The 25,374-nt window shown below is 53.1% G+C and overlaps 1 protein-coding gene across 2 annotated transcripts in view; it reads right to left on the reverse strand.

Moving 5' to 3' along the window:
- The window catches only part of POC1A (POC1 centriolar protein A), a 94,220-nt gene extending 85,980 nt beyond the window's left edge, over positions 1 to 8,240 (reverse strand). For both annotated transcript variants that reach the window (XM_027120990.1, XM_027120989.1), the window contains exons 1-6: positions 7,846 to 8,240; positions 5,016 to 5,100; positions 3,844 to 4,015; positions 3,310 to 3,489; positions 1,821 to 1,928; positions 296 to 411 (exon numbers count right to left, since the gene is read on the reverse strand). In XM_027120990.1, coding sequence (XP_026976791.1) covers positions 296 to 411; positions 1,821 to 1,928; positions 3,310 to 3,489; positions 3,844 to 4,015; positions 5,016 to 5,100; positions 7,846 to 8,067 — 883 coding nt within the window. In that variant the 5' untranslated portion in view covers positions 8,068 to 8,240. The remainder of the gene's footprint in view (positions 1 to 295; positions 412 to 1,820; positions 1,929 to 3,309; positions 3,490 to 3,843; positions 4,016 to 5,015; positions 5,101 to 7,845) is intronic.
- Between the last annotated feature and the right edge of the window lie 17,134 nt (positions 8,241 to 25,374).

Consider the following 25,374-nt stretch of genomic DNA (forward strand, 5'->3'; position numbering starts at 1 on the left):
CCAGAGCCCCACTGAGAGCCCCCATCTGGACCGCAGTGTGCCTGAGGTTCTGCCATCTCGTAAGTGGGCACCAAAGGGCTGGTGGATGCCAGTTAGCACCACGCTCTATCTCCAGGCCAAGGTTCCAGGACAGCCACGCCATAGACTACCCACCCCTGAAGATCCCAACAGACCCAGGACTCCCCCCCTAACCCCAAGCCAGCCACAGCTGTCCTCAGGCCCATTTAAGCCCCACAGCCAAGAGCCGGGCACCCGGCGTGGCACAGTCCCACTGCAGCCGCTCGGGGACACTCACACTGATAGTGCTGCAAGAGCCGGTGAGTCCGCACGTCCCACACCTTCACCGTGTTGTCCATGCCGGCGGCGGCGATGCACGTGCCGCTGGGGTGGAAGTCCACGTAGGTGACAAAGCTGGAAAGGGGGCCACCGCATGCTGTAGGAGGTCTGCCCTGGCTCAGAACAGACCCCCAAACATCCAGCACATCCCCATCCCCACACACCTGCTCACACTCTTCCCTCAGCCCAGAATACCTCCCTATTGCCCTGTATCTTTACCAGGCGGCCAAGGGAGAACAAGAAGGAGAGGGTGAGAACAGAGGCTAGCAGTGACCTGAGGGGCACTTACCAGGGAGCAAGTCTCAGCACCAACTTCTAAATGCGAGCAGAGAAAGTGGACTTCAGACCAAAGGTCAGCCAGCTGCTCGGGTGCTTTCAGTTAGAGCTGATGCCCCTACCAGAGCAGGAGGCAGGGCAGGTCCTGCCACCTGAGGCCCAGACATCAAGGGCCAGCAGGGTCCCAGAACCACTGGCTCACCTATTTCTAGAAGACAAGCCAAGGGCCCTCGATATACTCATATGTGACACCCAGGCTGGTATCGTGGCCAGCCCTCAGAAGGGACCCTTACCTGGGGCTCCCAGCCTAACAAGGGGCAGACGCTGAGGTTCATCTAGGAACCCAGATTGGGTGGGTCCCTGCTCAAATGCAGGCTCATCCCTCTCAGTGATGCGGCATGATATGAACAGTCACCATCCACTACAAGAACCTGATTAGCCTCTCATTTATAAAGTCATCACCAAGGAGAACATCCTTTTGGGGGTCTGGGTTCAACTTCTTTAGACAGACGTGTCACAATTTTGAGAACTAGAAAGTGAAGGGAAAAGAGAGGCCTCGAGAGTTTCATGCCTTTATCTTTATCTTTATTCCTGTCCTGCCCCTAGGTTCTTCATAAACATTTTTTTTTTTTTAGATTCCATATATATGTGTTAGCATACGGTATTTGTTTTTCTCTAAAACACAGACGTAGAGAATGGACTGGAGGACATGGGGAGGGGGAAGGGTAAGTTGGGACAAAGTGAGAGAGTGGCACGGACATATACACACCACCAAATGTAAAACAGCTAGCTAGTGGGAAGCAGCTGCATAGCACAGGGAGATCAGCTCGGTGCTTTGTGACCACCTAGAGGGGTGGGATAGGGAGGGAGGGAGGGAGACGCAAGAGGGAGGAGATATGGGGATATATGTATAGCTGACTCACTTTGTTATAAAGCAGAAACTAAGACACCATTGTAAAGCAATTATACTCCAATAAAGATGTTCAAAAAGAGTTTCATGCCTTGAGGTTAAGCACTCTTACTGTTTGTGGGGATGGGGATGAGGCAGAAACTTCCACCCACAAGCGAAAAGATACAGAGCCAGGGAGCAGCAGAGACATGGCGGTGGGCCCCAAGTGCCGCCACTGGAGGCCACTAGGGCCTCTTCGAGCCCAGGTCTATGCTTTTCTCGAGCGCCTACAGGTGGAGGACAGGGTCTGGGGACTCACCTGCCGTGCTCACAGTATGAGTGGACACACTCCCGGCTAGTCTTGTCCCACACCTTGACAGTCTTGTCATCACTGGCAGACACGATGAGCCGCCCATCCGGGGAGAACCTGAACCAGGCGGGGCACAAGTCACATCACCAGTCAACAGACATCACGGGCACCACACACCATCTTCCACAGTCACCCTTCCTGAGCTGCCCACCACCTGACCTCAGGAACCCACCTGGGCCACATGCCCTGCTCTGACCCTGAGTGATCCTGGGCAAATGCCTTTCTCTCTGCAAGATGGGTCAGAAGGGTGCCTACCTCCTGGTAAGCAGGTAGGCAGTAGCGTCGCACACGAGGCCCCCAGCACTGCACATGGCAACATGTGTGCTGACTGCTGGTACTTGGCATCATTATCCTGTTCCCAAGTGCCCTGAATCCACATCTAACTCTGAGAATGGGTCAGCAAAACCAACCTGCTAACAAAAAAGGAGTGGAGGTTCTGGGGACCCACCACCAAAGGCCTGGTGTGAGTTCAACACTTGTTTGCTGGCGGGGCCCCTCCTATTCTCAGGAGCCCAATGGTGAGGGCCTCTCAGAGTAATCAGGGAGCTCCCAGGACAGAGGAACGAGGGCCCTGGAGAACAAGTAACTTCATGGGGTCCCCAGAAGAACACAGCTCAACAGTCCCCAACCTCTGACTCCCATGGTTTCCCAGTGTCCCCAGACACCCCATCCTCTTCCTCCAGAGCACAGAGATTCGACACGTGAGATCTCTGTTGAAAGGAAAAGAATAAGCTAGAAGCAGGCACAGCTGTGTCCGCAATTCTTAGACCTTGAAAGGTGCTTTGAATCAGCTGGCCCCCATCCCCACGGCACTGGCCCCCACACCAAAGGGAGAACCGGCTTCCAGACCAACCCCTCTCAGAAGCCTGGGCCCCCATCTGGCAGCTCTGAAGCAAAATCAACCTCTGAGGAGCAGAACGTCCTCAGAGGAAAGTAGGCAAGCCTTAGTGCCAGACACTCGGCTTCCAACCCCAGCTCTGCCACTTACTCCCAATGTGCCCCACGGCAAGATACTACACTATTCTGAGCCTCAGTTTCTTCATCTGCAAAATGGCAACAATGCCACCTACTTGCGGGACTGCCATGAGGAGTTAGAAGAAAACGTCTAGTGGTGGTACTGACGTTACCTTCTTGTTGTTGCTATTGCTAATAAGTGGCCCCTGATGACTCACCTTGGGCTGCATCAGCACAGACGTCGGGGTCAGTCGTGGCTGACAACGGACTAACTTACTTGTCGTGCATTAGCTCAGTGAAGCTTGGACAACTTACAACGTGAGAACTATTATTGTTCTTTTTCACACATACGGAAGTTGAGGTTCAGGAAGATAAAGAGTGGCTAATAACTTGTCCAAGGTCATGGTGCTAGCACCTGCCAACTCCTCTGTGCCCTCCAACCCCCGGGGTCCCTCCAGCGGTCTCCAGGTAGGACACTACTCACTTGGCACAGCGGACCCAGTTGATGTGCTGGCTCAGGGAGAACAGGAATTTCTGGCGATGAGTTGACCACACCTTGACTGTCTTGTCGTCGGAGGCTGTCACGAAGGACTGGCCATCGCTGCAGAAGTGGATGCTCCTCACTGTGGCCGTGTGTGCACGAAACATGGTTGACTCGCCTTTGCTGCAGGGATGGGTATCCAGAGTCAGGAAACCCATAAACCCATAAGAGCAACAGAAGGGCACATCGAAGCCCTCCCCACCCCTCAGAACCCTCCCAAAGTAAATCCAGGCTTGAGTGCCTCAGTCCCCCAAAAGGGAAGCCAGAGCCTCACCCACGTGTAGGCAGCGTCAGGTGGGATCCCTTCCAGGATGGCTGAGGTCAGCCCAGGATCTCCCTATTGGCCCTGAGGGGAGGGCCCCGACTGAAGCCCCAGCTTCTGATGTTACCTCCTCAGAAGTGAGGCAGATGTCCCACTGTGACCAGTCCAGCACTAGGGCCTAGACTCAGACAAGCCCCTCCAAGTCTTTAACTCACACGTTGGGTACCCAGATGCGGACAGTCTTGTCACGGGAGCCTGAGGCAAGCAGGTGTCCCGAAGGGGAGAAGTTCACACAGGTGACGGTGTCCTTGTGGCCGGTGAAGCGGTAGGCACGTGACTGGGGCTTCATGTGCCACACCATGAGGCATGAGTCCATGGAGCCACTGGCTGAGGAGAGAGCAGATGCCATGACGCTCGGCTCAAGCAGGCCTGGAGCCTCCACCAGGATGCTGGAGACGGGCGGGGGGTGGGGTGCGGGCAGAAGAGACAGCCCAGCTCTGCCTTCTCCATGGGGACAGGCCACACCTCCAGTGACTGCTGAGCAGGAGTTCGGAGAGCCTAGGGCCTGTCACCACTCCAGGCAGCGGGCCCACACAGCAACCAGACCTGGGCTGTAACCAAGGGTCCCGGGTCTCCCCACAGACACACTCTGCGGCTCGAGAGAGCAAGTCCTCGCAAAATTGGGGAGCCAGCTCAATCCAGTGGCCATTTTACCATTAAGAGGACCCATCAGAAGCCTAGCGGAGGTCCGCAGAACAGACCAAAAATGACTTGTTTCCTCTTAATCTCCAGCGTATATCACAAGACCAGCAGCTTCTGGCAGGGGACCTTGACCATTGGATGAAGGGGGAGCCTCGTCCATAGAAACAAGAAAGCTGCAGCCGTGACAGCTGTGTATGAACCCCCAGGTGGCCAAGGAGGGAGCACTCGGCTGCAGCATAAGGGCAGTGGGGGGAGGGGAGCACCCGGCTCTGCCCCCCCATCCTTCTCAGTGGTGGGCGTCTTCAACAAGGAGGTGTGCCCATGGTACTGTGGACAACAGAATCAATAAAGACCCAAGGAAAAAGCCACTGTTTAGGGTTCATTCTGCAGGCCAGGCCTGAGAGGTGGATGGGGTGTGCACGGAAAAGCCCAGAACCGGGTCCTAACCTCAAAGGCTGTGTGACCTTAGCAAGGCCCCCAACCTTTCCGAGCCTCACACTCCACATGCAGAATGGAGCTCATAAAGCCTAGCGCCCAGAGAGCAGGCCGGCTGAAGCAGGAGGTAGGTCTAGACAAAGCACCTGGGTCCTCACTGTGCCCTGCTCCCCCACGCCACACCTCCCAGGTAGAAACGTGACCTTCTCAGCTCATAACCTAGTGCCTAGAATAAGATGCCTCTTCTTACCCAGCTGCTTCGTGTTGAGACTGAAGTCCACACAGGTAACTGCATCCCGGTGGCCCTTAAAATGCCTCTCCAGCGAGGGGTCCTCCTGAGGGAGAGCCAGGGTGAAATATGTGAAGCCAAGATGAGGAAGGGGCTTCCCCAGGGCCAAGACTCTTCCTATAGCAGCCAGCAGCATTTAAAAATGCTCCAGGCATGGGCTTCCCTGGTGGCGCAGTGGTTGAGAGTCCGCCTGCCGATGCAGGGGACACGGGTTTGTGCCCCGGTCCGGGAAGATCCCACATGCTGCGGAGCGGCTGGGCCCATGAGCCATGGCTGCTGAGCCTGCGCGTCCGGAGCCTGTGCTCTGCAATGGGAGAGGCCACAACAGTGAGAGGCCCACGTACAGCAAAAAAAAAAAAAATGCTCAAGGCATGATCTTGTATATAGAAAATCCTAAGGAATCACTAAAAAATCTATTAGAACTAATAAACAAGTTCAGCAAGCTTACAGGATACAAAATCAATATACAAAAATCAAGTACACCAACAATGAACAATGTGAAAAATAAAAGTATGATGACAATTCTACTTATGATACATAAAAAAGAACAAAATACTTAGGAATAACTTAACAAAAGAAGTGCAAGACATATGAGAACTAAAAAACATCATTGAAAGAAGTATAGAAAGACCTAGATAAATGGAAAGACATCCCATGTTCATAGTTTGGAAAACTTAATATTGTTAAGATGAAATACTCCTCAAATTGATCTACAGAGTGAACAGAATCCCTTTCAAAATCTCAGATGCCTTTTTTTTGCAGAAATTGACAAGCTCATCCTAAAATTCACATAAAATGTAAAACAGCCAGAATAGAAAACAATGTTTAAAAATAAAAACAAAAACCAGTCACTGTAGAAAGCAATTTGGTAGTTCTGCAAAAAGTTAAGCACAGAGTTATCAAATGATCCAGCAATTGTAGGTAAATACCCGTAAGAGTTGAAAGCATTTTCACACAAAAACTTGTACACAAATGTTCATAGCAGGATTATTCATAATGGCCCAAAAGTGGACAAACCTTAATGTTCATCAACAGACAAATGGATAAACAAAATGTGGTATATCCATACAACAGAATATTATTCAGTCATAAAAAGGAATGAACTACTGACACATGCTACAACACAGATAAACCTTGAAAACATTATGCTAAGTGAAAAAAGCCAGACACCAAAGGCCACATTTTGTCTGATTCCATTTATATGAAATGTCCAGAATAGGCAAATCTATAAAGATAGAAAATAGATTAGTGGTTGACAGGGACTGGGGAGGGGGGGGGGGGGGGGGGGGGGGCAGTCACGAAGAAGGGGAGCAACTGCTTAATGGGTATGGGTTTCTCTTTGGGGTGACAAAAATGTTCTGGAAATAGACAGTGATGGTTACACAATATTGTGAGTGTACTAAAAACCACTAAACTTTACACTTCAAAAGGGTGAATTTTATGGTATGTGAATAATATCTCAATAAAGTTATTTTTCCAAAGACCCAAGAGAAAATGGGGACTTTCAGCACCCCCATCTCAGGAATCAGATCCTATACCTTCAGTCCCACTGCGGACCGGCCAGTGAACCCAAAGGTCAGCCCTGAATAAGCCCCCAGTGGCTTTACGACCATCTCCACTCCACCCAACATCAGAGAAGCAGTAGCTTAGGAAGACATGGAGATAATATTCCGGAGATTCTCTCCATCCAACAGCAATTCACGTTGAAGAGTTATAGTCCAGCCATGCAGACATCTCCCCCTACCCCAAATATCTTAAACCTCAAAGAAGCATTTTGGGGGCACCAGGGAGCCCAGCAAAGCCTCCTCTTGAGGAAAAAACAGCCTTGGGGCAGAACAAGGACTGCAGGGAGCTGTAACCAGAACAAAGGCTCCCGTGGCCCCTTGCCCAGCTCCACCCCCCAACACACCAGCCTGAGTCCTCCTTTCAACAAGAGAAGGAATGGCAGCTGGAGGAGGGCAGAGAACTGAGCAGAAACTGCTCCACCTGAACTTGCTGGAAGAATAAGGGTAAAATAGTGCACCTTCTAGAGGCAAGTTCAGATCCGCCCCTAACCAGGGGACGCCTGAAATCTCCCAACACCCTCTCTTCCAATCCCACAGGCTTGTTGGTTCCTCATCTCCCCCAAAGGTGGTTTATATATTGGGGTGGAGGGATCAAACACCACTAGAGATCAAAAGGCCTAGTTCCTAGTCTGAGCCCTCTGCTCACATGCCCAGACACCCAAGGAAGCCAACAGGCCACCACCCAGCGTCCTTGATTTTCAACCCAGCCAGAGGACCAGGCAGGTTCAGGTTTAAAACAACCTCTCAAAAAGAGAGGCTTTGGAGTGCTCCCCTCTGGCCTCACGAAGAACCTGGGACTCAGAGAGGGCAGTCTGGCCCAGGTCACACTGCAGGCCTGGGCCGTCCCGGGCATCCCGGAGGCCTGCTGTTCCCACACGTCGGAACAGGGTGCACCCTCAAACAAACCCCCATTCAGCCATCCACTGCTCAGGATAAGGAGACAGAAGCCAGAGAGGCCCGGCGCTGGCCCCAGGTCACACCTCCAGTCGGGTCATACAAGTGTCTCCCCCGCTAGGGGTAGATGCAAATCCTGGGGGCAGAGGCTGGTTTCTTAGCCCCGTTAGCCCGAACAGAGCCTGGCTCGCAGGAGGCGTTCACCAGGTGCCCGTACTCAAGTGCCCCCTGCACAGACGGTAAACTGGGGCCAGAGAAGACCGGCTTGGAACCCTCCGTCCGGCTAGGCGGGGAGACTAAAGCCCGGGCGGCCGCAGCTGGCAGGAACTTACCAGGCAGGGTGCGGCCATGGCGGGGCCAGGAGCGCCCAAGACGCCAGAGGAGCCCGAAGAAGCAGCGGCTGCAGTTTCGTCCCGTTCAGTTTCCGCGCCCCCAACCGCCGCCAATAGCAACGCGGGTCGCTTCGCCTCGCCCCGCCCACCGCGGTTAAAGGAGACGCGGCGCCTCGGCTTTTTGCCCCCCGACTGGAAGGAGAGCTGTATGGCCGGCTCCATGGTCTCTGCGTCCAGCGCCCCCAGGCCAGGCAGCCTACCGACGGCGCCGCCAAAGGCCTCTGTCCACCGTCACTCATTCCCCCTGAGAAATTAAAAAGTCCAGGATGAGAGGTTCGCCCCACCGACCCGTAGCCGGGCTAACGAGACGGCGAGCACAGCCTTCTGGGAAATGCAGTTCCAAGACGCCCTCATCCTTGTGTCTGGAGGAAAGTGGGACTACATTTCCCAGAATGCCATGAGGGCGGGGCCGTGAATAACCCGAAGTGAACGCTTTAAGGATCCCGGAAGTGGAGATGCTTAAACCATTCTGTTTGGGTTAATTGTGGCTCGTTGTGATTGAGTCCTCTTCAAGCGCCCACGAGGCCGGCTTTTCTCTCAGTACCCCATTAAGAGCCAATTATTCACCCTTCGGGAATTCTTTAAGTAGTTCGCTCTTCCGAACGCGCTTAAAACAGGTGTCGATTTAAAAGAACACTAGTCACTCGGAATCACACCCTTGGAGTGGAGAGGCCTGGGTTCTATTCTCAGTTCTTGCCCTGATTCGCTGCGTGACCTCGGGAAAAATAACCCTGCTCTGTGGACCTCAGTTTCCCCATTTGTGACATGAGAGGGTGTGACGCAGCCTGGCCCTCTCAGGACCCTCAGCCCTGAGCAGCCGTTATAAATTACAAGTTTAAAAGAGGAGACAATCCAAGGGCCTGGCCGCCAGAGGTCGTCCTTGCTCACTTTCTTGGGTCTCTAGACCTTCCTGCTCGACCGCCCACCCCACCCACCCCCGCCCTCGCCACAGCACGCACGAGCGCGCACACACACACACACACACACACACACACACACAGACACACACACACCCCTACCTCACTCTGGGCATCTTCCCAACCTGGACCTGATCTGGACTGGACATTTGTCAAGATTTGGGAACCTTGTGTCACCTCTCTGGTTAAGTGTGGATTGGCCATACTTCAACACTGATTAAGATTTGGCCAGGCCCTGAGGTTTCTCAGGACATCCTGAGACCTAAGATGGTGTGTCCCTAGACCTGCAAACCAGAGCCCAATTCAGTGAACTCAGAGACTGGCAGTGGGGGGGAGCTGGCATGTGGAGGAGTGAGTCTCTTCTTTGGACCTGGAAGGTTTGGGGCCAGACCCAAGAAATAGACACATTTAATCCCATCTTCGCTGTGGTTTGGCTTAAAACTGGTTCCTGTATGTTAGAAATTGTCAGGCTCACATAACTTATACAATATGAAATTCCACTTAAAACATGTATAGTATCGCTTACACACACCCGAAATTGTTCAGCACTGTTCAAATGACAATTTTCAAGCCTTCCCACCAATGTTTGCATCTTATTCAGCTATTCTCTTGCCTACTGGACAAACATTTAAAGTGAAAACATTAAGGAAGAAAAAAATTTAAATACAGAAAAATATATCTATTACACATAAGGGTTCAATCATTCTTGTTGTTGGGTGGTGTTTTTGGTTTTGTTTTGTTTTGTTGTCAACTTTAGCTATAGAACACCCATGGTTTACAGGAGTTCATAATCTACATAACTAAATTTATGAAACCCTTCTGTAAAATGATTTTCAAATGTCAGGTCTGCTCAAAGCGAGAGGCACTGGAAGATTTTACTCATCCTTGCTGGTCTTTCCAGATCCCACTGTCTGCTATCCTTACCCCTCAGGGAGGAGCAGCTGGGGATGCCCCACTCCCTCTTGCTCATTTACTCGCCATAAGAACGCAGAGTTCAGCTCTGCCAAAACCACATAGACAACCTAGGATACAACACTGGCACAGCCTGCATAAACCAAGATTGGTGCCTCCATGTTCTGATGGAGCAGTCCCCACCCCATGCCACCTCGACCAGGTTGAACTCCATTTCTGACTGGGGCCTCCATGGAGGGGGGAACACTCAGTGCTGGAAGAGCTTTAATACTGGGGGGCTCCATGTTGAGGCGGCTCAAAGAGAGCTTCTTTTCCAAGCCCCCCTATGGCAGAGATGTCTCTATCCTGGTACAAAGCCCACACTCAGGGCCCCCTGTGAGGGCCTCTCACCCTGTCATCACTCCCAGACTCCCTGCCCAAGGGCCACATGTCCCCTCCTAGGGCTGAGGTGAGCCAAAAGAGACTGCTCATAGATGGAGCTCTGGTACCAGGTCTCCCTGTTGTGGGAGTGACCCCTGCAGGGTGACCCTCCCCAGGAAGACCCATTGTAATTCTGGGCCTCAGGAGAACCCGCTGTGAAATTAGCGTGCCCCTGCAGGTCAGCCTTCTATATGGTAGGCCCACCCCAAAGTGGGGAGAGGTCCCGTGGAGCCCCAAGCCTTCAACCTCGCCTAGTCCTGCTCCTCCATCCCATAGCAGTGGCCAGTCTGAGTAAGCATCCAGCTTGGGCCTGTCCTTGCATGTTGCAAACAGTGGGTAGCATGACTAAAGTTGCCATAGCAATTCCTGGGACAGTGATATCAAGGGTCCCAGGAGTCCCTGGGACCAGTTTCCAGAAAGACACAGAGCTGGCCAGTAGCCACATTCCACACCATCCACTGAAGTCAGATAGGGACGCCTCTGGGTACTTCAACCCACCTCCCATAAGCATGACAGGCAAGATGCATGGCCTCTCTCCCACAGCCTCAAGCAAGCCCGTGAGAGATGCTGGGCCTCCTTTTCACACTGTCCAGAGAGACGGGAAGGGGCCAGGGCAGCCCAACTGTGGTAAGAGAGGGAATTCCACAAAACTGAGCCCCACCCCCCAACCTTGGCTCTGCACACATGGGCTGGAAGCGGGATGCAGACACTCACAAAAAGTCTGAATTCAATTTGAACCGTTTAGAGAAACCTTTCCAGTAGACAATGCAAACAGGGCTTCGGAGCAGTTCTCAGCCCTGGCTGCCATTCAGAACCTCTGCAGGTGGGGCCAGGCACCAACGTTTCTTAAAAGCTCTCCAGGTGAGTCTAGTGCACAGCCAAGGCTGAGAACAGCCCCTCTAGACCAGTGTGACCGAGAGAACTTTCTGTGACGATGGAAATGTTCTGTAATCACACTGACCAACTGGTCACATGTGACTATCCAGCACTTGAAATGTGGCTACCGTGCCTAAGGAACAGAATTTTAAATTTTATCCAATTTTAATTAATTGAAATGTAAACAGCCATATGTGGCTAGTGGCTACCGTATTGGACTGCACAGCCCTAGGCTATGGACTGGCTCTGTGGCCCTGGGCAAGTCATGGAGCCTCTAGGACTTCAGTCTCCTGGTGAGGCCGGTAAGGAACTCAGTGTCCTGTCCACAGTAGCCAGAGCAAATCTTGGTCCCCATGTCCCACTGCCCACCTGAGGGGTGTTTGGTGACACCAGCCCAAACCCAGGGAAATTGGTCAAGCTAGAAGAATGCAGGCCACAGCTCCTCAGGCCCCCTAGCAGATTTTGCTGGCTGCCCCCAGAGCATTTGGGGTGGGAAGATAGGGCCAGGTACCCATGAAACCAGAGGATAATCAGATTTCCCTCCTCCAGGGAGCCCTGAATTGTGGTGTGGTGAACCAGCCTGGAATAGTGCCAGCTATAAAATAACTGATGATTTTCATTTACCAAAGGTCACTGTACACCAAAAACCATGTGAAGGTTTAGCTACAACCCCAGGAGTGGTACAATATTATGCCCATTTTACTGATGGGGAAACTGATGCACAGAGTTACTAAATGGGGAGCCAGGATTCGAACCCAAGTCTGTCTGTCTGCAGAGTCTGAACCGTTAATCCTAACAAATACAGGAAGAAGAACTAAGAATCCTTAAATAGTTCAGGGCCCGGTAAAACTTAAGAGGGCCTCAAGACTTTACCCCCAATAGTAGGGATGGAGGCCGAAACAGTCCCAAGGCAGTGAACCCCACATTAGAAAGTCCTTTGCTGTCTCATATTTTATCTTAAACTGTCAGGAAGTTTAGCATCTACTCTTCTTTTCAATATCTTTTTAATATCAAATTAATGTTTTAATGATGGACCAGTTAATGCCAAGTCACACTGATATTCAGGAAGATGCCCCAGTTTATTCTGTGGTTTTATGACCTGCCCCCATCCTCAGTTTGAGAAGCAGGGCCTTAGAAGGGTCATTCAGCTGTTTATCAAAGGGAGTGGGACTGCCAAGACCAGAACCACAGGGGTCCTAGGGCACAGGGTTTCCAGAGTCTAGGTGCAGCTGGTTTAAATACCAATTCCCAGACCAGCCATAGAGTCTGACTCCATGGATCTGGGTGGGTGGGGCTGGGAGCCCACATTTATAACAAGCCCCTGGGATTGTGACATGGTGGTCCCAGGACCTGATAAAGAAACCCTGGGCACCATAGTGCCTGGACAGCTCCATCCTACCCTCGAGGAGCCAGGGGACTGTCACTCAGCTACGCCGCCTTGGCCAGGGACCCGGACTCGACAAGTCCTAGCTCTGACCCCAACCTGCTCTGTGATCCCATCTCAGGTCTCAGGTTCCCCATGGGTACAACAAGGACATCCATAGGTGACCTCTAGGGCACTTCTGGCCTCAATGGGTGGATGTGGTCAGCTGGAAGAGGAAGGGCTGGAGGCAATCGTAGGCAAGGCCCCTTGGTCTCCCTTCCTCATCATGCCACATTGGCCTCCCTCATGCTCAGACCCTCCTGAGGGCCTTTGCGCTGGCTGTTCCCTCTGTCTGGCTGCTCTTCCCCCAGCTGATCGCTTTGCTCACTCACGGTCTTTCGGGCCTGGGCCTGGACATCACCCCTTCAGAGACACCTCTGCTGGCCCCACCCCAGACACTCCTCATGCCTCCATCCCCTTCACTGCTTATATGCTGGAGCTTTCTCATCTATCTCCCCTGGGCTATGAGCTCTGTGCAAGCAGGGACCACACCCTGCTGATCACAGGGGGGTCCTGGGCACTCAGCCCTGGCTTGGCACTGGAAAAACTCACCAAACTTGTGTGACAGTTCAATCCCTGGAACCACCACTGGGCCTGAGGAACACCAGGAAATCCTTCCCAAGGTCCCCAGTGATGCTGGGACTCAGGGAGGGGCTTGCTATGGGGTCAGGAGCAGACAATTCTATTCCACAAGCATCTGTGGAATGCCAGCTGCGTGCCCCACCCTGTTCTGGGGTCCCCAGGCATTATGGAGGGTCATGGGGGAGGCAGATGATGAACCAGAGCCTCTGCTCCAGGAAAACCAGAGAGGGAAAGGGCCACCAAGCAGGCTGAGCCCTCTGTGTGTCCTTCCAGGTGTTCTGGCTCAGCACTGACGGTGTCCCTCTGTTGGCAGGATTGGGGGGCTTCCAGGAGAGGGCGCATGTGGGGATTTGAAGTAGAAGCAGGATGGGGTTTTCTTGTGAGGATCCAAGTGCTTTCAGAGGGAGGGTCCTGTCAGTTCATTCGGGTCCCCTCTCAAGAGCATATGGAATGGATGAAGGTGTGTGACTGTGTGTCTGTGTATGCCCACGTGTGCCTCTGAGTGCTTGTAGGTGATTGTGTGTCTGTGGCACATGTGCGCATGCCTATGGGAGATACTTGACGTGTGTACCTGTGCCTGTGTATCTTGGTTCGGGTTCCTCCAGAAGCTGAGAAAGGATTCAAGTTTAATTCATTTATTTGGGAGGTGACTCTAGAAAACACCAGTAGGGAGTGGGAGTGGGAGACAAAGGATGGAGAGCATCCAGTGAAGGGCATTATTAACCAAGTTACCACCTCAGGTGACCAGAGCCCAAGGTCGCTGGAGAGCCTGTGACCCAATACAGAATGTGCCTCAGGGTCATCTCACCTGAGGTGAGGGAGTCGAGGGTTTATCCACCCACACTCGACAGCCTGGCATTTCCAGCCAGTCCTACACCAGGCCTAGGGTCTTCTGGGGCAAAGAAAGCCCTCAGCACAGGGTCTCTGGTACTGGCAGTAAGAAGTCAGGCTTATGGGCCCCAAAATGGTCAGTAAGGAGGGAGCAGGTAGAGCGCCGACACCAGCTGCTACACCACATGTCTACGCTCCTGTGTATGAGCCACTGCCCAGTTACATCACGTGGATGCATGGACTCCAATGACCTCTCCTCGTGCAAACCTCCACTGGGCCAGAGGAAGGCTATTGCAACATCAGATGAGCTATGTATGGCCTTGCTCTCCTTCCCTTTCCTGAACAGGCCGGCTCAGGATTTGTCAAACCATGCCAGGCCTCCGCCAAATTTGGCCGAGCAGACCTGGACCTGCTTTGGGCAGCGGCAGCTTCTGCCCTTGGGCCAGGATGGAGGTGGCGGAGAGGGGAGTCAAATGGGCTGGGGGCAGGGAGATGGGGGAGGCCTTCTCTACTGCAGAGAAGGCAACCGGGGCCTCCTCTGTCTGAACCTTGCTGCCCACAGGAGCCTGGACAGTGGCCTCAAATGCCACTCGGGGGCAGTGGGGCCTGCTCATAGCTTGGGGTGCCAGAGAGGGGGTGCAGTCAGCGCTCCCCTTTAGAGGGTCCATCCTGAACAGGGCTGGAGGGGGAGAGGTCTGGGGACAGAGGCCTGGCCGTGGAGACCTGGGAGCAGCAGGAAGAAGGGGTGTGGCCACGGGGAGATCGTGACTGCACAGAGATGCACAGGAGGATCCGGAGTCCGGGCCGTGGAGTACCAGAACTCCCACGTGGACAGCTGAGAGCAGCACCAAGGACTGAGGCTATGTGGGGTCTGGGGGGACAGTGAGGGGCACCCCTGAAGTCTGCTGGGGAAGGTAAGACTGGAGCTTGGGGAAACCAGGACATGGAGGAGTTTTAGGAGCTAGTGAAGAAGACTAGCGGCCCCCAGCTGGGAGGGGATGGGGTCTCCCCTGAGGCTGCAGGGGGTGGGGTGCTGTAGTGGGTCAGGGAATGGAGCCAAGGGGGGTCCGTAGGGGAGAGGCTGAGCCCACAGGCTTGAAGTTGTATAGATCTGGGTTCCAATTCCATGTGCAACACTGACTTGCTCTGTACCTGTGGGCAAGAGCTTAACCTCTCTGAGCTTTATTTCCTTGTGTAAAATGGATATCCTAACAGAAACTAGGTGTATTAGTTTCCCAGGGCTGCTGTAACAAGACACCACAAACTGGGTGGCTAAAAACAGCAGAAATTTATCCTCTCCTACTTCTGGAAGCTAGAAGTCACAAAGCAAGGTGTTGGCAGGGTCCTTCCAAAGCCTCTAGGGGAGGACCCTTCCTTGCTTCTGGTAGACCCAGGGGTTCGGCTTGTGGAGCGTAACTCCAATCTCTGTCTCCTTCTTCATATGGCCTTCCTCTCTATGTGCCTCTGGGTCCAAATTTCCCTCTTCTTTTAAGGACACAGTTATGGGATTAGGGCCCACCCTCATCCACTATGGCCTCATTTTAACTTCGTTACGTTTTTAACGACCCTATTTCCTAATAAAGTCACATTCACAGGTACTGGGGAGTTAGGACTTCAACATATCTTTTTGGGGAACACAACCCTACGGCATAGGGTTGCAGTAGGATTAAACCACAGGCCTGGCACAGTCAGCTCTCAATAAATGGTAGGGACTTCCCTGGTGGCACAGTGGTTAAGAATCCTCCTGCCAATGCAGGGGACACAGGTTCAAGCCCTGGTCCGGGAAGATCCCACATGCTGCGGAGCAACTAAGCCCGTGCGCCACAACTACCGAGCCTGCGCTCTAGAGCCCGCAAGTCACAACTACAGAAGCCTGCCTGCCTAGAGCCTGTGCTCCGCAACAAGAGAAGCCACCACAATTAGAAGCTGCACACCAACATAAAGAGTAGCCCCCGCTCGCCACAACTAGAGAAAGCCCGCCCGCAGCAATGAAGACCCAACGCAGCCAAAAATAAATAAATTAAATAAATAAATTTTTAAAAATAAATTGTAGCTGAAAAAAGAAAATTTCCAGTTATAAACTGAATAATTCGTGGGGATGAACTGTACAGCATGGTGACTATAGGTAATGATACCGTATTGCATATTTGAACATAGGAGAGTGGATATTGAAAGTTCTCATCACAAGAAAAATAATTTGGGGGGAACTGTGTATGGCGACAAATGTTAACTGACTTATCATGGTGATCATTTTGCAATACATACAAATATCGAATCTTTACATTGTACACCTGAAACTAATATAATGTTTTGTCAATTAAAAAAACAAAGAAGGGCAAGCAGGGGTGGAGGGTGGAGGTGCAGGAGCGCAGACTGCAGACTTTTCCTGCACCTGCACACATGTGTGTGGGCAGATATGGACACATGAGAAGCAGGACACTGCTCATGGAGTTGCACCCAGGAGGGCCGGGATGAGTGACCTAGAGACCTCAGCCTGCAGTCCGCTGGCCAGGCAGAGCCATTCAAAGAAAGGCTCAGGGCCTGATGTCAGCTCCCTGGGCAGGAGGACCCTGAAGTCAAAGCCTTGCTTGTCAGGGACTTCCCTGGAGGTCTAGTTGTTAAGAATCCACGCTTCCACTGCAGGGGGCACGGGTTTGATCCCTGGTCAGGGAACTAAGACCCCACATGCCACGCGGCACAGCCAAAAATAATAATAATAAATATTTAGGAATAATTAAATAAATAAATTAAAAAGCCTTGCTTGTCAGAAGATTCCTTGGGAGTCCTGAGCAAGGCCACCACTGACATCACGGGCAAATTCATGGACTATCCCAACACCCAAGGCTGCTTAAACCCACAGCCTTGACATGACAGGGGAGGACTGTGGGTGTACAGCCAGCACAGCCACTTTCGGAGGGAGGCAGAACACAGACTCAGACAGGCCCCAGGGACTCCAGTGCAGATTCTGGGCAGCTACCCCGCAGACCTCACAGAGGACTAGGTCAGAGGGGAGTCTGCCATTCCAGGTGTGGTCCCAGAAGCACCACCTGAGAACTTGTAGAAATGCAGATTCTCGGGTGCGCTGCTGAATCTGGAGCCCTGGGGTGGGGCACAGAGTGAGCGGTCCACGGATTACTGGTGCCCCCCAAGCAGCCTTGCCCCAGTGCTCCCAGCCCACCAGAGGCTCTGAGAAGAAAGCGTGGGTGGGAAATGGGACCCACACTATCACCCCCCAACACCACCCTGAATGCTCTGGCAGCACACGGCCCTGCCAAAACCCACAAACAAGAAACCGGTTCACCTTTGTTCAGCCCAGCTGAGTTATATAATATGCTTTCCTAAGTTAACCACAGAACATTTTTTTCAGAGAACACCTGTTAAACAGCCTGAACGCAGACCAGAGCCACCTCAGGTGCACTTCCACGTATCTTCTCTGGTCTCCTGCCTGTGCCTAACACGCAACTGCCCTTTAGAAAGTGCACGAATGTCCCAAGGTGACCCTGACTGGACTCGGGTGATTTACAAACTACTAACGTTTCCCAAGCTCCCAAGGGGGACGTACTGACCTCATAGCCCTGACCTCATCAGGGATGCAGGTGGGGGAAGGGACAGTGATGACACAACCCAGGGAGCTAGAGAGCACTCGGGGTGGGGGGACAGTAAGGGTGAGAGGTGAAGCACCGTGCACAACCCTATGACCCTACACTGCCCAGCCCATGTGTGTGTGACACCGCGTATCACCATGGTGCATGGTGGCGGTCCTTGTATGTCTGCTGGCAACAAGTGTGACTTTTGCACCTACATGTGGCTGTTTTCATGTGTGTTGCTGTCCCTATGACTAGAGTGGCTGGGCATGTGGCTGTGCACGAGGGGGTGTTAGTGACTCTGGCACCTGTGGGCCTGGGACCACGTGTGAATTTGAGAGATATCCAGCGTGTGCACCTGTGAATGTGGCCAGCAGGCTGCTCTGGCCCCAAGAACTCCCAAACCTGAACTGTCACTTCAGAGCTGCCAGCAATTTTCTGTCTGCTAAGACATGGGCAGGCTGTGGAAAACTATTTTCTAAATGTAGTTACCCAGATATAAAGTGGGAGCGCTGCCACGCAGACCCATGGTCATCTGATGTGCTGGCCACAGAGGCAACAGGAGAAGGACCAGGAGAAAGGCTTAGGGTCTGCGATGGGGAAGACTTGCCACCTGCCCTCCGTCTGTCCTGCAGCCCTTACCCCAGCCCAGCCCCACGGGGCCTCAGCTGGGTCCTGACCACACACGCAGTCCACAGACCAGGACCAGGATCAAAGACAGCCAGCTCCAGGGTGAACACAGAGGACGGCGTGGAGGAAGATGGCATGGACCCCGGGGAGGGCCCTGTGAGTCTGTGCATGGACGAGATGGGGTGCAGCGGTAGGGTGCTCGCAGATCTCGCCGGGGGCAGACTCATGCAAATGCCAAAGCAACCGAGTGTCTGGTAACGACCTTTCTCAGATTCTCCTGCCCATCTCTGCACTATCTGCTGACCAGCCATTGGCTTCCCACTTTCCACACTTACCTCTTTGCTGACACAACTTGCCCACAAGCTGCCCCCAGCTCGGGGGCCTGAGAAACCACCACACACATGCATTCACACACAGTCCACGGAGAATCCTCGTCTATTTACCCACTCCATGCATTCATGCATGTGTGCATGCATTCATTCATTCACCAAATGCTCATGGAGCACCTCTTCTGAACCACCAGCTCTGCGGACCCCTCTAGTCCCCCAGGCCCCCCAAGTCAAAGCAATGAAAGCAAAGTCCCAACGGACCTCCATGTGGGTAGCTCAGAAAAGAGGAAGCTAGGGGCTGGGTGGGATGGTGGCCGTTAGCTGGAGGGAAGCTCTGAGCTGGTGTCACAACCAGGTCTTTGTATCAAGCCGGATGGGCTCTGGAGGTTGGGTAAATGCCATGACTGCCCTCCTCTGACCCCAGGCTCCCCTGACTGGACCTGGCACTTCACTCTGCCTGAAGCCCAGGGTCTGTCTCACCTAGGATTGACCCCAAGGCTTCAGAGCTGTCCCCCAATCCCACACCCCACAGAACAAGGTCCACCTCTCTGTTAGCTCTCGGGGGGCCCCTCAGTTGGGCCCAGGCTGCCTTTGCTGCCCCTCATGCTCATTCTCACCAGCTACACCAGCCTCTGTGACTTCAACAGAGGTTTGGAGGCCTTCCAGCTCCTCCCCACTCTCCCTCCTCAGGGTCCTCAAAGGCCTAGAGAGCCCGAGCCCATCTTCCAAGTACTGCCCACTTCCCCCAACTTGTCATCCATGCGTCCTCGTTTGCATTTTGCTCATAATGATAGCAATATAATGAGACGTATGCAACACCTCCTTGGTGCCTGGCACGATGGGTGATATTTCCAACTGCCTATATCATGAAGCGCAGTGACTAGAGCTGGAAGCAAACAAGGTCATGGATCCCCAGCCCGGCCTCCTCCTCCCCAACATCACCTGGTTGGCTCTTCTCATTCTTCAGGACTCACCTGGAATGTCCCATCCTCAGGAGTCCTCTCCAAGCCCCCAAATAAAGCAGTCCCTGTTCTGGCCACTCAAACGACCTGTGTGAGCTCTCACTCTCATGTGATCACGTGTTTGGATGGGCTTGTGTTTACATCTGTCTCCCCCACTAGACTGTCTACTCATGAGAGCAGGACTGCATCTGTCTTGTTCACAGCCGCTACCCTGGGACCTAGTTCAATGCCCGGTAAACAGTAAGTACACAATAAGTATTTGCCGAATGAGTAAACCTATTTATCTATTTTTTGAAAACAACCTCACTCCAGCAAGAATCTGAGGTTGTTTATAAGAATGCATACAATTCTATATGAGAGAAAAAACAAAGTTGGAATCAAAGATTTTGACCTTCTCTACAAACAATGAATGCAGGAGAGGTTGTGGAGAAAAGGGAACCCTCCTACACTGTTGGGGGAAATGTAAATTGGCACAGCTACTATGGAGAACAGTATGGAGTTTCCTTAAAAAACGAAAAATAAGGCTTCCCTGGTGGCTCAGAGGTTGAGAGTCCGCCTGCTGATGCAGGGGACACGGGTTCATGCTCCGGTCCGGGAAGATCCCACATGCCGCGGAGCAGCTAGGCCCGTGAGCCATGGCCGCTGAGCCTGCGCGTCTGGAGCCTGTGCTCCGCAACGGAAGAGGCCACAACAGTGAAAGGCCCGTGTACCGCAAAAAAAAAAAAAAAAAAATCTGGATGTGAGGCTTTTCTCGAAAAATGGGAGGAAGGCCTGGCCACACCGGGCTGTGTTCCTTGAGATGACAATGGCCGGAGCTGAGATGGGGCCTCCCCTCAGCCCAGGGGGTGCAGGGCATGCACTGCCTCACCCCATCTGGCCTCTGTGGGCCTCTGTGCTGCTGACCCCAGGTCTATGCTGCAAAGAGATTAGCTTGCAAGGTCTGCAGAGTGCAGAGCGGGGCTGAGAAGGCTTCCCTAAGGTGAAGGGAAGCCATCTCTCCTGGTTGATTTCACTCACGATGACTCTAAAAGCCACAGCACAGTCACCACAGTTTTAGGGCTGGTGAATGTTGACATGTCACAAACCTGTTAGTCTTGCACAAGAATCAGTTAACTCAGTACCCGCCAGGCCCCAACAGTGCCTCTGGTCTCACCCCTGACCAGAGCTTGAGGGCTTTAATTAAACCCAAAGGGAACCCCTGGAGCGAGGGAGCCACCAGCAGCCCCTTGGGCAATGAGGTGGGTGACAGGGCAAGGACATATTGGGAGAGGCAGGAAGGCAGGCCTGGCTCTAATCTTGACTCCAGCTCTGAAACTTTGGACAAGTCACTTCTCCAAGCCTCCGTTCCCTCATCTGTATCCAACAGCTGACACTAACTGCATACTGTTTCCAGAGGCTGGTCCCTCCCCCAAGCATGGAGGCAGGGTCTCAGGGAGTCCTCGTGTCAACCTTGTCCATAGAAAGTATCCCAGTCAGGGGTCTCCAAAGAGACAGAACCAATAAGATATATATTTAGCATATATGGAGAGAGAGAGGTTTATTTCATTTTAAGGAATTGGCTCATATGATTGTGGAGGCTGGCAAATCTGAAATTTGTACGGCAGGCCAGGAGGCTGGAAACTCAGGCAGAATTTCTATATTACAGGTTGGAGCAGAAGTCCTTCTCCAGGAAACCTCAGGTTTTGCTCTTAAGGCCTTCAGCTGACTGTATGAGGCCCACCCACATTATCAAGGATAACCTCCTTTACTTAAATTACAGATGTTAATCGCATGTACAAAATACCTTCACAGCCACATCCAGACCAGTGTTTAAACAAACAATAGGCAACATCGCCTAGCCAAGTTGACACATAACATTTAACCAACACAGAACGCATTATTTCCTTTTGCGCATGAGGAAATTGAAGCTCAGAGAGGCTGTGCCACACGCTTAAGGCTAAGGAGCACAGAGGGATGGAGCTGGGAGGTGAACACGAGCCAGAGTCGGCTCCACTCTGAGGACAGGGCTGCGGGTGGCTACTCCACACGGGGCGGGTGAGGATCAGATAGGAAAATGCACAGAAGTGCATGGGACCATGTCTATGGTAGGGACAGAAATCAATAGGGCAGTGGGTGGTATTAGGGAATTACTGTAAGTACTGAGAAACGACAGAATGGCGTGGGAACAGGGAAAGGAGGCAGAGGAGTGTTGCTCCACCCCATGAGGGATGGGTTCTAGAGTGTAGGGCAGAGAACCTACAGTCCCCGGGCCCCCCAAGGAGGAGGGGGGCAGAAGGTGGACTCCAGCAGGCTGTGATCTCCCATGTCAGGCAACGAAGTCCAGAGCCTCTGACCCACGTGCAGGGCACAGAGAGGGAGCACAGTGTCGCCAGCATGTGGGGTCAGAAAGATGTCTCGCCTCCTGAGGCTGTGGCTGGTTGCCCAGACGTTCCTGGAAGTGGGTGATTTCCCCTAAGGGTCCAGCTGGCTGGCTCCTTGGCTGGTCACTGCCATGTGCCCACCCTAACTGGACCAACACCCAGAGGTAGAGAAAAGCTTCCACTGAGACCTGAAACCCTTAGACACAGTCCCAGCCTCATTCCTCCCAGCTTCCTTAATCTCCCCGGGGTGGAGCGCTAGATCAGAGGCAGAAGGCCAGCAGGTCAGCCATGTTCTCCACCTGCTGGCTGTGTGACCTTGGGCAAGTCACTTAACTATTTTGAACTTCTGTCCAACGTATGTGGCTAATCATTACACAGACCTAGAGGTCTGCTTCGGGGCTAGAGGGCTGCTTCTCCAGGACCAGGCCAAACATCTGAATAGAGTTGTTGCCAAACATCTGAATAGAGCTGTTACTTGTTGCCATACTTGTTCATCATAGTATCATCCTCCCTGGCCTTCTTTTTACACCTGTCCACCCAGCACCACTTCGCTGAGCCTCGCTCACTCTCTCCCCCATCCTCCCTTCCTTTTTCCAGCTCCCACATCTTCTGGTCAGAATGTGTGCTGGGTAGGCTTTTAAATGCCTCCAGGGCCAGAGAGAAATGAAGTCTCTTGCCTTGGTTGATAATCGCAGTGTTGATAACAGTGGGATTCTGGCAATGGTTGGTTGGGACTCTGACCCCCGCCCTCCCCTCTGCCACATACCTCGTCCTTCTCCCTCTTGCCTCCAGCCTCCCTGGCCCCCTAAGTCCCTCCTCCACACCAGGCTCCTCTAGCCTCCCCAGAGGGCCCCTCAGCCTGGCTGCTCCATCAGAGGTGGTATCTCATTGATACCAGGTCCCAGTTCCAAGGTGGGTCCCCCCTCCCCACCACTGTCCATCCCAGGCCCCTTGCCCACACTGGTCACAGCCTGTAATGGTTCCTTTCCTGGGGTGCCTCCCCAGCAGCCCAGGGCAGGGAGCGAGGCTCCTTCACACTGTGCACCCAGCACCAGCTGGAGGAGGCAGGCTTAGCCTGCTCCCTTCACCCCCCATCGCCACTCCATCACCTCAGGGGCCCTGCTCTGACCTGACCTGCAGGCAGGGGCTGGGGGTGAGGACAAGCACTGGGGAACCCACTTCTGGGCCAGCCTGATTCTTCCCCTCACCCCGCAACCCTCCTCCAAAGGCTGAGGGCAAAACAGCCTAGTGTGTGGGCTAGAAAGCAGGACACCTGGATCCCTTTGCAGCACAAACCTCACTTGCTGTGTGGCCTTGAGCAAGTCCTCTCCCCTCTCTGGGTCTTAGTCATCCCGGCTCTAAAATGGGTTAGGGCTACAGACACACACTCAGAGGTCTGCAAGGCCAGACAGTTGTCACTGCTTGGACATCACATGTCCACAGGGTTGGGGACCCACTGAAGGGAGCGCTGGTGGAGAAGTGGAGAGAGCACATCCTGCCTGGGCCAGCCCAGGGGCTCCAGGTCTGCTGAGTCCTCAAGAGAAGCTGGAAATCTGAGTTTCAATTTAACAACCTCCTGACTGCAAAATCTTGACAACTAATTCACATGTTTAAAAGCACTGTGTGGGGACTTCCCTGGTGGTGCAATGGATAAGACTCCACGCTCCCAATGCAGGGGCCCCGGGTTTGATCCCTCGTCAGGGAACTAGATCCCACATGCATGCCGCAACTAAGAGTTCGCATGCCACAACCAAGGAGCCTGCCTGCCGCAACTAAGACCTGGTGCAACCAAATAAATTAATTAATTAAAAAAATAAAAGCACCGTGTGGGTCAAACAGAACATGTCTGGGCCACAGTCTGTGGGTGGTAGACTAGAAGGCTAGGCTCCAGGGCCCTCTGGGGCTCTCTGGAAGGATAGTGGTTGCTCTGGGGGCATTTCCTGCTCTCATTTGGCAAGAGGGTGGCGTGCTGTTCCTTGTGTACCACCCCAGACCTGCTTCCTGGAGCATTTGATGGCTTTGCTCCACTCTGGCCTCTTTCCCCGACTAGTCAATCGGAGTCCACCCCTTGACCTGTAGATGGCTTCACAAACACAGGCCCAGGCCTGCCCCAGCTAGGCCAGAGCCTGAGAGGGTTCCAAAGGCAGGGCCAGCATAAGGCAGGTGTTGGGGGCCTCAGAACCCTCTTGCCCCGCCCAATCCCCAAATTCCTATCATAACTCCCGGGCCCTATCACTGTAAACCCTGGAGCTCATGTTTCCAACCCTCAGGGCAGACCTGAGCTGTTTCTAGAAACTCTAACCACTCTGCAAAGCTGGCCCCTCACCCACCACTATTCAGACAGGGACTGACACCCCAAGGATCACTGCTGGGCCAAGGCCAAGGCCACACTGACCATGAGCAGCACAGGCTGGAGGTTTTGTCTGTCTCTAAAACTGTCTCATGTCCATTCGGGTCTCCTCAAGGTGAAGGCTAGCAAGATTTCTCAGCTGGCTGGCAGATGTGGAAAATGAGGCCCAGAGGAAAGCAGTAAGCTTGCTCAAGGTCCCTGGGCTGGGTGATTCTTATAGAGGGGCACTGCTAAAAATAGTTCCTGGAACCCAGAGTGGAAAAGGATGAATCCTGGGGCTAGCGTCAATGTTTTTCTTTTGCCTTGATCCCTGGGCAGATGCTGTACGCAGCAGCCCCTGAGGGTGAAGATGACGCAGACGGGGCAGAGAGTGGGGAGGAAGGAGAAAGTCAGGGAGGCCAGATCCCAGCATCATCCCCAGAACGGAGCCTGACCTTGCCTGAACTCCGGAGGCTTGGGCTCCCCTGCCCAGGGCCAGGGTGATAAGATGAGTTTATATCGCAGCTCTGAGGAGGGAGGCAAGACAGGATTGAGGGAGAGAAAAGAGAGGGAAGGAAAAATCACGGGGGAGGGAGAGGGGAGTAAGAATGCTAAACCCAGGAGAGGGATGACAACTTTGCCAGAATGGGGCCCACCCAGACTCATCACTGAGGCAGGAGAGGCACTCCCACTTCACAGATGCAAAATCTGAGGCTTAGGGCATGGGGTAATTTGCCCAAGATCGCAGAATCAGAAAGTAGCACAGTCAAGATTAGAATTCATGGCTTTAGCCTTTGCCCTTCAAGCAAGGTCTCAAACTGGAAACCACTCAGGCAGCATTTCCCAAAATGTGGCCCCAATATACCCTACCCCTGCATTACCAGGAGGGAGCCTGGTTAAAATGCAGATTCCTGGGTCAGAATCAAAGGGGCACGGCCCAGGAATATGCATTTTGACCAGTGCCCTGCTGGTGGTTCTTTGAGACCTAACACTGGGAAGCTCTGTGGCTCTCTTTTGGCTTTTCTGGTCTGACTTCCTAGCCCTACATCCTAGCTGCACCCCTGCAGCCAAGCTATTCAAACTGAGTCACCCTGCCCTCCAGGATAGAACTGGGCCTTTCCCATTCAATGACTCGCCCACCAGTCTCCCAGTCCCATATAGACCCACCCTTCCAGCCAGTACCTCTCTTCTGGAAGCCTTCCTTGTGGTTGGGATTCCCCTCTCCTTCAGTTTATGTTGAAGTAATATTGGGTTGGCCCAATAGTTCGTTTGGGTTTCCCATAACATCTTACAGAAAAACCCTAACGAACTTTT

Source organism: Aethalodelphis obliquidens, unplaced genomic scaffold (assembly GCF_003676395.1).
Source record: "Aethalodelphis obliquidens isolate GAN/ISIS:26980383/991018 unplaced genomic scaffold, ASM367639v1 scaffold22, whole genome shotgun sequence".
Taxonomy (NCBI): domain Eukaryota; kingdom Metazoa; phylum Chordata; class Mammalia; order Artiodactyla; family Delphinidae; genus Aethalodelphis; species Aethalodelphis obliquidens.